We start from the raw sequence: 13,098 nt of genomic DNA on the forward strand, positions 1-13,098 counted from the left end.
ACAACCAACTCACCTTTTTTCAGGATTTTCCATCTTAACCCCTGTGTCAAACCCCTCTGCACCCCATCTTCTGCCCTCCCTGCGAGCTCTCTGCCCGCTCCTTTTGTTGATATGAATCTATGCTGGAGGTAAATTATGGCTGAAGTCCCCTCAATGCGATAGATATAATTGCATGGAGAGGATGTGGGATGATGTCACGGAGCGGGCGATATACTGTATAGAGACATGGATGGAGCTCCATAGGATTAATCAGCCTTGGTGGTTGGTGTGATTTATCTGTGTTGTCACCAGGTTCATCCTGGTCCTGTCTGTGTCAGGGAGGGTGATGATAGGCATCTTATTCCTTGACGGTACAGACATATTGATCCTTCAACACTAGCACTTCTCATATGGGCAGTATTGAGGATAATTATGGTGATCTATTTCTAACAGTGGTCAATAATGACAAATTATAAAACAATGTGCAGTTTATCAGATTTTCACTATCATATATATATAGAAAAATAATTTTGTTGTTTTTGGTATTGTAATTGATTCTGTAGTTTCTACCATTGTCCCCCAACCATTCCAACACTATGTCCTTTGAGAACCCGGAGGAAAGGACAACCAGCCAATGTCCCTGCATCAGCAAAAAAAAAGTACTATGTTTTACATGACATTCATGATAGAGGACACATGGAATGCACTGTTATCCCAGAACTGTATGCACATGAAAATATAGTCCTTATGAATGTGGAAGACTGATTTCTCAGAGTGAATGGTTAACCACATAATTGTGGTTTACAGGGTGTAGAGGTGATTCACTGAGAACAGACACATGAATGGTCTGTCCTTCTGAATTCCAGAGTGCCTGTGTACTGTTCTCAGTAATGATGAGAGGCCAGAGCTTTACTGGAAAAAGGATGATCAGTTACTTGGATCTGGCCTTATAAAGATGTTACTTGGAGGAGAATGAATGAGTTGGCAAAGAGCACCTTATCCCTTGGGCATTTTTCCTTCATCAATGCAGAGCGGCCATCATAGATCTGACCATGTAACTTTGTTACTCCAATACCTGAAAATTGAACATGTCTAGACTTAACGACAACAACTTCTATGCGCCCTAAAAATGTAATTTTTAAATAATAATAAAAAAAACACTAAAAACAAGAATATATCATCAGATGGAGAAACCGTGCTTGCTGGGTAATGGTTATGATTCCATGTGTCCTCAGGCAGAGTGATGAATAAAGGTTTAGACAGCTCGCGTGCTAATGAAGCTGCCTAGGCACACCACACTGGGAGGGAGTGCACGTTGGCAGGTCTGGTCTTGCTGGAATTCTATTGTTCTGCAGAGAAAAATGATAGGAGAATCTCCAGCTCGGTCTGCCCTGAGCTGCATTATTTTAGGCTTGTTTAGAACCATACTACAGTGTCAGACATTTGTTTTAATGGATTTTTTAAAATTTTTGGCTATACAAATGAAATCGTTTGTAGCCTTTACATTGTTATACATCAGATGTGAGTAGAAATTCATAAATCATGTCTGTAGATATCAACGTATGAGTCCAGACTGTACTCTGGTTGTGTTACAGCAGCCTGACTGGAGGACAGGCATCTGGTCTTACACAGACAGATGTCTATGGGATGACACAGTCAGGCTAATAGTCTCCTGCTGTCTTTGTCCTTGTAAGGAGACTCCAGGTTGTTTCACAGACTCCAGCTAAAGGCAAAACTCATCCAACAGTCCTTTTGGAGCGGGGTTATGGCAGAAGACAGAATACCTCTCCCATGTTGTAGTGTCTGTCCTCTCTGTTTGGAAGAGTTATGGTAGAATGTTTATTTGGATGCCTTAGTTTCCACTCAGTACAGAGCTAATGACTACTGTGATTCAGAGAATCTTTCCATAACCTGGAAGTGATGGAGCAACTCTGCCACAGGACCATTTCCTCTGCTGCTTGGCAGAGATGGAATGAATTTAAATGGAGAACACAGATTTATGTTGGAGGCTCCAGTTTCCCACACAGTGTGAAGGAAATGACATAGTGCCCATTCGGGAAGTGGCACACAACTGTACCTAAATTGTAAGTGACGCAGAGCACATGCAGATGCTGTGACAGACAGAGGAAAACAATCTGCCGCGGGAGGATGTGTTGCAGTTGTGAACTCCAATGACCTTTGGAGTCCTACCGCGGCAGGCAGGGTGCTTGGACACAGTAAAGTAGCAGTGCCAGCATTTTAAGAACAACACTTCAATCACAGTGTGAGCTGGAGACCGCCCAGCCAGGGATACTTCTCTCAAGCTAATTAGACCGTGTCGACAACATTCAGTGGCTCCTGAAAATCAACAAATCTAGGTTTGTTCGATAGAAGTAGGCCTACGCTCTAGTGACATATTTTGTTTATGCTACATTCAATGGTGAATTCGAGAAAAATTGCTTTTTAGAGCAAAAGATGAGCTCTGAAAGATGTCTTCAACTCCGTGGTGGAGTGATTGTTACTTGAGTATTTTTGTCTCAGGTCCCGTTGCTATGTTGAGGGCATGGCCCGAAAAAAAAATGTGCCAGCATTTCTGTGGTGTTTTGTTCACATCCCCCCCCCCCCCCCCCCCCCCCCATTGGTTAGATAGCCCATAAAGTGGTTTAGAGTCACATTGGAGTCTCTATTTTCGGCTGCCGTTAAGGCAGCACAAGTGTCAAATGCACGTTCAATGGCAATTTCAACCTGTTATGCCCCATTTTAAATCGTGACGTATTTGATTATGCCGGATGTCAACTTCATGCAATCACGTTCCGCTACTGGATGGAGAGCATAGGATAGTTTCACAAGACAAGATGGAGGAGAGCCTGGTCTCTCGTCAGAGAACACATTTATTTTGGGAGATTGCAAAATGTGAGCTTTTCATTCAAGACGGGAAACATGTTTCAGTTGATAATAAAACATGTTTGGTTTAGTTACTTTTTCCTCAACTTGTTTCTATAACTTTCTAGCAAGTCAAGCTATCTGGCAAAATGTGTAGAATTGCAGGAAATTAGCTGTGAAACTGCAACAAAATTTTACTTGGGGGGGGCCCCCAAGAGCCAACTTGGGGGGGCCCCCAAGAGCCAACCCTTGTCTTTAACTGCATGTGTAGACCCGCGAGCCACTGCAGCCCCTAGTTCAGATTTGTTGTGGCCCCCACCCCCATCAATGTGGCCCATTCCCTGGTTTATACAAATAATAACTCTGAAGGTTTTCTTGAGTAACAACATTCCTTTTCTGGCTGTTAAATATTTTTAAATACTTATTCCAATGATAATCTCTTTAGAGATCACATACGTTGACATTAATTTCCAGGTTCTTGCCCAAGCTGTAGCATGTGCTTAGTTATTCCCCTTGTGTGATGTGGATGGAAGGAATGTTTATTCCATTTGATGTTAGCCACTGAATTCCATGTAATGATGAGGCTCTGGTAGATGCCTTTTTAAAGACATGTGCCGGGTACTTTGTCGACTAAGAAAGTATATTTTTTAAACCTCCCGCTTTGGGCTGAACGTGTCTGTGTAGTTCATAGTGTCTTCAGAACCCTTAACTTTTTCCACATTTTGTTACATTACAGCCTTATTTTAAAATTGATTAAATTACTTTCCCCCTCATCAATCAATCTATACACAATACCCCATAATGACAAAGCGAAAACAGGTTTTTCAATTTTTTTTGTGCAAATTTTGTAAAAAAATAAAAACCATAATACCTTATTTACATAAGTATTCAGACCCTTTGCTATGAGACTGGAAATTGAGCTCCGGTGCATCCTGTTAACATTGATCATCCTTGAGATGTTTCTACAACTTGATTGTAGTCCACCTGTCCACCTGTAGTCCACCTTGATTGTAGTCCACCTTTCAATTGATTGGATATGATTTCGAGAGTGGCGCAGCGGTCTAAGGCATTGCATCTCAGTGCAAGAGTAGTCACTACAGACCCTGGTTCGATTCCAGGCTGTATCACACCCGACCTTGATTGGGAGTCCCATAGAGGCGCACAATTGGCCCAGCGTCATCCGGGTTTGGGTTTGGCCGGGTAGGCCGTCATTGTAAATAGGAATTTGTTCTTAACTGACTTGCCTAGTTAAATAAATACATTTGGAAAGTCACACACCTGTCTATATAAGGTCCCATAGTTGACAGTGCATGTCAGAGCAAAAACCAAGCCATGAGGTTGAAGGAATTGTCCGTAGAGCTCCAAGACAATTGTGTTGAGGCACAGATCTTGAAGGGTAACAAAAACTGTTTGCAGCATTGAAGTTCCCCAAGAGCACAGTGGCCTCCATCATTCTTAAATGGAAGAAGTTTGGAACCACTTCCTAGAGTTGGCTGCCTGGGCAAACTGAGTAATCGGGGGAGAAGAATCAGGGAGGTGACCAAGAACCCGATGGTCACTCTGACAGAGCTCCAGAGTTCTTCTGTGGAGATGGGAGAACCTTCCAGAAGGACAACCATCTCTGCAGCACTCCACCAATCAGGCCTTTATGGTAGTGGACAGACAGAAGCCACTCAGTAAAAGGCACATGACACCCCACTTTGAGTTTGCCAGATGGCACCTAAAGGACTCCCAGACCATTATAAATAAGATTATCTTGGCCTGAATGCCAAGCGTCATGTCTGGAGGGGATGTTTTTCAGTGACAAGGACTGGGAGACTAGTCAGGATCAAGGGAACGATGAACGGAGTAAAGTACAGAGAGATCCTTGATGAAAACCTGCTCCAGAGCGCCCAGGACATCAGACTGGAGGGAGAGGTTCACCTTTCAACAGGACAATGACCCTAAGCACACAGCTAAGACAACACAGGAGTGGCTTCGGGACAAGTCTCTGAATATCCTTGAGTGGCCCAGCCAGAGCCCGAACTTCAACCCGATCGAACATCTCTGAAGAGACCTGAAAATAGCTGTGCAGTGATGCTCCCCATCCAACCTGACAGAGCTTGAGAGGTTCTGCAGAGAAGAATGGGAGAAACTCCCCATAAAAAGGTGTGCCAAGCATGTGGCATCATACCCAAGAAGACTCTTTTTTTTATACATTTCCAAAAACCTGATTTTGCATTGTCATTTTGGGGCATTGTGTGTAGATTGAAGTAAATAAAACAACTTTAATCCATTTTACAAAAAGGCTGTAATGTAACAAAATGTGGAAAAAGTCAAGGCGTCTGAATACTTTCCAAATGCACTGCATAATCATTGATTTAACCTCAATCTCTAGTATAAAAAGCACTATTTTACCTACAGTTCTAGTCAATGAGCTTCAGCCCCTCGCATTTGAGTGAGTGAGACGTGGTACAAATAAACTACATGACCAAAAGTATGTGGACACCTGCTCATCAAACATTTCATTCCAAAATCATGGGCATTAATATGATGTTGGACCATTGCTGCAGGGACTTGCTTCCATTCAGCCATGAGCATTAGTGAGGTCGGGCGCTGATGTTGGGCAATTAGGCCTGGCTCGCAGTTGGCGTTCTAATTCATCCCAAAGGTGTTCGGTGGGGTTGAGGTCAGGGCTCTGTGCAGGCCAGTCAAGTTCTTCCACACTGATCTCAACAAACTATTTAATGTCTTGCTGAAACAGGAAAGGACCTTCCCCAAACTGTTGCCACAAAGTTGGAAGCACAGAATCGTCAAGAATGTAATTTGATGCTATAGCATTAAGATTTCCCTTCACTGGAACTAAGGGGCCTATCCCAAACCATTAACAGCCCCAGACCATTATTCCTCCTTCACCAAACTTTACAGTTGGCACTATGCATTCTGGCAGGTAGCGTTCTCCTGGCATCCGCGAAACCCAGATTCATCCACCGGACTTCCAGATGGTGAAGTGTGATTCATCACTGCAGAGAACTTGTTTCCACTCCTCCAGAGTCCAATGGTGGCGAGCTTTACACCACTCCAGCCATCCCTTGGCATTGTGCATGGTGATCTTAGGCTTGTGTGCAGCAGTTCTTGTGCTGATGTTGCTTCCAGAGGCAGTTTGGAACTCTGTAGTAAGTGTTGCAGCCGAGGACAGATGGTCTCGTTCTGTGAGCTTGTGTGGCCTACCACTTTGCGGCTGAGCCGTTGTTGCTCCTAGACGTTTCCACGTACAGTTGATCGGGGCAGCTCTAGCAGGGCAGAAATTTGACAAACTGACTCGTTGGAAAGATGGTATCGTATGAAGGTACCATGTTGAAAGTCACTGAGCTCTACTGCCAATGTTTGTCTATGGAGATTGCATGGCTGTGTGCTGAATTTAATACACCTATCAGCAACGGGTGTGGCAGAAATGGCTGAATCCATTCATTTAAAGGGGTGTCCACATACTTTTGTATATATAGTGTATGTCACACTAATATAACTAAAATATACCTCAAAGGTCTATAATACTCATGTATAAGCATAGCCATGTAAATGCAGGTAACTGACCATCCGTGTGTTCTGTGTTGTAGATGGGAAGAGGAGCTGAACAGACGAGAGCATATGGAGTCCATGGTGGAATCCATGCAGGAGGTGAGTAGACATTAACCATCAATTTACCTTCACCATTACAACAATTCACCACCATTACATCAACTTACCATTTGGTCAATTCACCTTCACTATTAAATGTATTCACTCTAATCTCAACATCCAATTCTACTTTATTCCTAGCTACAGTATAGTGCCTCTCAAGGGGTCATTGTCGTAAAGAAGACATAGAGACAGACATGAAGGTGCTTGAAAATATATATTTCCTGCTGAATTGCTTACCTGTCCCCATCCTTCCTTTCTTATGGTCTTTTTACCCATAATGTCCTTGAGCAGGTGTCTGTCAACTGAATTGGGCCAGAGACAGTTAGCTAGCTAGGGAGATGTCAGAAAAGAAAACCTACAAACAGCCTAGATGGCTCACATAGCAGACCTGAATGTCAGTGTCTCACCACTATTCCCTGTGTCTCTGTAGATGTAACGATGGGGACTAATGCGTTACATCAGTGGATAACATGGCGCCGGAGAACAAGGCTGACGTTTTATGTATTCCTAACCAATTGTGGGTCTTTTTTGTTGTTGTTTCTTTGTGTTTGTAACATTTTTTACTTGTTTTGTACTTAATGTTGCTGCTACCGTCTCTTGAGACCGAAAATTACTTCTGGGCATCAGAATAGCGATTACTCACAACAGACTGGCAGAATCCTTTTTTTTCCTTTAATGAGTCCGACGAGCCCGATGTGAATGATATACTGCTTTCCCGTGAACAGGCCCAGTTCCCCGTCATTTGAGTGAAGAGAAGGCAGAGAAAAAGGGGCCAGAGGGCGGGCTGCCTTCTGAGAATTCATAGGCGATCGAATAAACCCCCACTTCCTTCCATTCTGTTAGCAAACGTGCAATCTTTGGAAAATAAAATAATGACCTACGCGGAAGATTAAACTACCAACGGGATATTCAAAACTGTAATATCTTATGCTTCAGAGTCGTGGCTGAACAACGACATTATCAAAATACAGCTGGTTGGTTATACGCTGTATCGACAGGACAGAACAACGGCGTCTGGTAAAACAAGGGGTGGCGACTATGTGTTTTTGTAAATAACAGCTGGTTGCACGATATCTAAGGAAGGCTCAAGGTTTTGCTCACCTGAGGCAGAGTATCTCATGACATGGTCCTAGTAGCCGGGGACTTTAACGCAGTGAAACTTAAATCCGTCTTCCAAATTTCTATCAGCATGTTAAATGTGCAACCAGAGGGGGGAAAAAACTCTGGACCACCTTTACTCCACACACAGAGACGCATACAAAGCTCTCCCTCGCCCTCCATTTGGCAAATCTGACCATAATTCTATCCTCCTGATTCCTGCTTACAAGCAAAAATTAAAGCAGGAAGCACCAGTGACTCGATCAATAAAAAAGTGGTCAGATGAAGCAGATGCTAAGATACAGGACTGTTTTGCTAGCACAGACTGGAATATGTACCTTTAAACAGGTCAACATTCACAAGGCCGCAGGGCTAGCCGGATTTCCAAGACGTGTGAGCATGCTTTGACCAACTGGCAAGTGTCTTCACTGATATTTTCAACCTCTCCCTGTCCGAGTCTGTAATACCAACATGTTTTGAGCAGACCACCATAGTCCCTGTGCCCAAGAAAACTAAGGTAACCTGCCTAAATGACTACTGACCTGTAGCACTCAAGTCTGTAGCCATGAAGTGCTTTGAAAGGCTGGTCATGGCTCACATCAACGCCATTATCCCAGAAACTCTAGACCCACTCCAATTTGCATACCACTCTAACAGATCCACAGATGATGCAATCTCTATTGCACTCCACACTGCCCTTTCCCACCTGGACAAAAGGAACACCTATATGAGAATGTTATTCATTGACTACAACAGTGGTAGGCCTGACACAACAGTGGTAGGCCTGATCACCGACAACGACGAGGAGGTCATAGACCTGGTCGTGTGGTGCCAGGACAACCATCTCTCCCTCAACGTGATCAAGACTAAGGAGATGATTGTGGACTACAGGAAAAAGAAGACCGAGCACGCCCCCATTCCCATCGACAGGGCTGTAGTGGAGCAGGTTGAGAGCTTCAAGTTCCTTGGTGTCCACATCCCCAACAAACTAACATAGTCCAAGCACACCAAGGCAGTCGTGAAGAGGGTACGACAAAACCTACTCCCCCTCAGAAGACTGTAAAAATGTGGCATGGGTCCTCAGATCCTCAAAATGTTCTACAGCTGCACCATCGAGAGCATGGTTGCATCACTACCTGGTATGGCAACTGCTCGGCCTCCAACCGCAAGACACTACAGAGGGTAGTGCGAATGGCCCAGTACATCACTGGGGCCAAGCTTCCTGCCATCCAGAACCTCTGCACCAGGTGGTGTCAAAGGAAGGCCCTAGGAATTGTCAAAGATTACACCCACCCTAGTCATAGACTGTTCCCTCTGCTACCCCCCTGTTACACTGCTGCTACTCTGTTGTCATCTATGCATAGGCACTTTATTAACTCGACCTAGCAGCGGTGTAAAAGGGGGGTAGCAGAGAGAACAGTCTATGACTAGGGTGGCTGGAATCTTTGACAATTCCTAGGGCCTTCCTTTGACATGTTGCCTCAACTAACCGGTGCCCCCTCACATTGACTCTGTACCGGTACCCCCCTGTGTATAGTCTCACTATTGTTATTTTACTGCTGCTCTTTATTTACTTGTTACTTTTATTTCTTATTCTCACTCATATTTTTTTTTCAACTGCATTGTTGGTTCGAGGCTCGTAAGTAAGCATTTCACTGTAAGGTCTACTACACCTGTTGTATTCGGTGCATGTGACTAATACAATTTGATTTGAGTTTATAGTATCATGGTCCGAGCCAGGCACTATGCTCCCTATGCCACATCAAACACCTCTGCAGGTGCTAGTATAGTAGCAACCCCATCTTTCTGCACAACCATCGAGGACACATCGATCAACGGCAGCATCTGTGTTTGTGTTTGTGTTGGATTATGGCTCAGCAGAATGCTGGAAGTAAAAATAATTCCCTGGGGGGGCTCTTACCTCTCTGAGCTCACACAGGCAGATGTTGTTTAGCATGGAAGTGAAACAGGAAATCTGCTCTCTGATAGTCATTTGATAAAGGATATCAGTTGATTATGTAGTGGGATTAACTCTGTATGTAGTCCCCCTCGGCATCTACAGTAATGTCCTTAATCCATCTTTATCACTTAAAGTTATTCCACTGAATAATGTAAAAATATAGATTGGGGCCATATTCAATATCATGCTGTCTCGAATATGGTAAATAAGAATGTGTGTTAGTTTTTGCTGCATGTGTTTGATTGTATGTGCTTGGGGCATGTGTTTGAATTGTGTAAAAACATTTGAAGTCAGAAGTTTACATACAGTTAGGTTGGAGTCATTAAAACTTTAAAACACTCCACAAATTTCTTGTAAACAAACTATAGTTTTGGCAAGTCGGTTAGGACATCTACATTGTGCATGACAAGTAATTTTTCCAACAATTGTTTACAGGCAGATTATTTCACTGTATCACAATTCCAGTGGGTCAGAAGTTGACATACACTAAGTTGACTGTGCCTTTAAACAGCTTGGAATATTCCAGAAAATGTCACGGCTTTAGAAGTTTCTCATACGCAAATTGACATAATTTGAGTCAATTGGAGGTGTACCTGTGGATGTATTTCAAAGCCTACCTTCAAACTCAGTGCCTCTTCGCTTGACATCATGGGGAAATCAAAAGAAATCAGCCAAGACCCCAGAAAGAAATGTGTAGACCTCCATAAGTCTGGTTCATCCTTGGGAGCAATTTCCAAATGCCTGAAGGTACCACGTTCATCTGTACAAACAATAGTACACACGTATGAACACCATGGGACAACGCAGCTGTCATACCGCTCAGGAAGGAGACACGTTCTGTCTCCTAGAGATGAACGTACTTTGGTGCGAAAAGTGCAAATCAATCCCAGAACAACAGCAAAGGACCTTGTGAAGATGCTGGAGGAAACAGGTACGAGTCCTATATCAACATAAGCTGAAAGGCCGCTCAACAAGGAAGAAGCCACTGCTCCAAAACTGCCATATAATAGTCAGACTACGGTTTGCAACTGCACATGGGGGACAAAGATCGTACTTTTTGGAGAAATGTCCTCTGGTCTGATGAAACAAAAATGGAACTGTTTGGCCATAATGACCATCGTTATGTTTGGAGGAAAAAGGGGGATGCCTGCAAGCCGAAGAACACCATTCCAATCGTGAAGCAAGCGGGTGGCAGCATAATGTGTTACAAAATAAATACATTTATGTGGATATATTGAAGCAACATCTCAAGACATCAGTCAGGAAGTTAAAGCTTGGTCGCAAATGTGTCTTCCAAATGGACAATGACCCCAAGCATAATTCCAAAGTCCAAAATGGCTTAAGGGCAACAAAGTCAGGGTATTGGAGTGGCCATCACAAAGCCCTGACCTCAATCCTATAGAAGATTTGTGGGCAGAACTGAAAGTGTGTGCGAGCAAGGAGGCCTACAAACCTGAGCTACTCGAAACATTTTACCCAAGTTAAACTATTTAAAGGCAATGTTACCAAATACTAATTGAGTGTATGTAAACTTCTGACCAACTGGGAATGTGATGAAAGAAATAAAAGCTGAACTAAATCATTCTCTGCTAATATTCTGACATTTCACATTCTTAAAATAAAGTGGTGATCCTAACTGACCTAGGATAGGGAATTTTTACTTTTTACTTGGATTAAATGTCATGATTTGTGAAAAACTGAGTTTAAATGTATTTGGCTAAGGTGTATGTAAACTTTTGACTTCAACTGTTTGTGTGTGTGGTGTGTTCAGAGTGCTCAGGAGTCAGAGGAGATCCAGGATGAACTGAAGGAGAAGGTGGACAGGCTGAAGGCTGAGCTGGTGGTCTTTAAGAGTCTCGTGAGCGATGTAAGTATAACATACACACCTTCCCTTCACACTCCACTGCAGCACTGTCACAGACTGACAGATACCACAGTCATATTCCTGTTCAAATGATGCCAATTATATTCTCAACAATACAACAGCATTGGTTGTATTGACAGTAGTATTGTTCTTTATAGGTGATGATAGATGTTGTCAGTCATACTGTAGAGGTCCTTAGGGCTTCATTCATCATACTGAACACTCTCCGAGACTGGGCTCCAGGACAGGCTAGCAGATTCACACCCCTCCTTTTTTGGATTTTTACCCCGCAGTCCAAACATATTCTGCCGCAATTGCAAGAGGGCCTTTCAGACAGGTATTCATTGAATGCTCCGATAACAAGTGTTCATAAACACACAGTAGATAAGCAGGACTGTATTTTTTTCCCATGGAGCTTGCCTCTAGTGTAACGGCTGTAATATGTTGCAGCTGGCCAAGCCTTCGCTTTTGTTTGGTCAGGAATGAATAAACAGAATTAGCAAGGAGTTGTTTGGATTTCCGTTGAAACCATTCTAGCTTGGCTCCCTCTCTTATTTACTTCTGTGTTTAACTGGCCATGTCAGTTAGTGGCATTGTGGGTAATAGCAGCTGCCTCATGACACATATCTGTAGTCAGAGAAGGATATATGCAGTACATATGAGGTAACACACAGTGTGACCTGATAGACCTCCAGGATAGTGAATAAACACTGTGATTTGGGACGTGTCCTTTGAATAGGTGTACTTTGTCGTTGCTCACTATTAAGGGCGGTCGACGTCTGAGTTCCCAATATGTCAGGAGGGATCTGGATATGAAAGTAAGAGATGCCTCTATTCCTGCCTCCCCACTTCCCTTCACCCTAGAATCAAAATACTAGCTTTTCCCTTACTACACTACTGTGAAACAGTGTTGTGAGTATTGTAGACGGTAAAGTATAGAATTGTTTGGTCATAACTAGCATTTTAGAGTAATTGCAAGTTATTGAGTGAAAAAAAGAAGCATGAGATGTAGCAGTGATCAAATTCACCTTGGAGTGTAGGATGTTTCCTTTGGACCTTCACAGAGATGTTGCATGATGTGTTATTGACCCAGACTGACTGGATGTGGGTTTCTGCTGGGTCTGCAATCTTAACCACAGTGTATTCAATTGACTTTAATACTGCTGCAAATGGTCAGTCACACAGATATGAACTCAGCATGTGACTTATGTTATTCATATCAGTCTGATGGCTTTGAAATGCCTTTAGACATTTGTTGAGTACAGTAAGTGGAGGTTTTGGGTGGATGATTCAATGTTTCACAGCCAACAACAGACACCTCTCCTTCCTTTCCAGCAAATGTCTGACCTGGACTCTAAGATCCAAGAGAAAGCCATGCGGGTGGACATGGACATCTGCCGGCGCATCGACATCACCGCCAAACTGTGTGACGTGGCTCAGCAGCGCAACTCAGAGGACATGTCCAAGATGTTCAATGTCAGCCCGGCCAGGTCACTCCCAGAGAGGGTGTGTATCTATCTGTACGTTAGGCCTCAGTCTACAATAGCTAACAGTTTACTGCTGCTACACTCTCTTCTACGTAGGCAGACACACACAGCCACAAACACAATGCTCACTGACCCTTCCACCATACCAAATACACACAGTCACTGCTCAGTGGTGAACGGAAGCTTTG

The 13,098-nt window shown here is 43.5% G+C and overlaps 1 protein-coding gene across 3 annotated transcripts in view; it reads left to right on the top strand.

Annotated features, from left to right (window-relative positions):
* iffo2b (intermediate filament family orphan 2b) overlaps positions 1-13,098 on the top strand; it is a 41,583-nt gene that overhangs the window by 21,771 nt on the left and 6,714 nt on the right. For 2 of the 3 annotated variants that reach the window (XM_021569448.3, XM_021569449.3), the window contains exons 2-4: positions 6,438-6,498; positions 11,331-11,426; positions 12,759-12,929. In XM_021569448.3, coding sequence (XP_021425123.3) covers positions 6,438-6,498; positions 11,331-11,426; positions 12,759-12,929 — 328 coding nt within the window. Of the gene's footprint in view, positions 1-6,437; positions 6,499-11,330; positions 11,427-12,190; positions 12,242-12,758; positions 12,930-13,098 lie in introns of all 3 variants that reach the window. The other variant, XM_021569446.3, reaches the window with a different exon arrangement.

The sequence above is a fragment of the Oncorhynchus mykiss genome, chromosome 17 (assembly GCF_057628025.1).
Source record: "Oncorhynchus mykiss isolate SJ-2025 chromosome 17, ASM5762802v1, whole genome shotgun sequence".
NCBI lineage: Eukaryota > Metazoa > Chordata > Actinopteri > Salmoniformes > Salmonidae > Oncorhynchus > Oncorhynchus mykiss.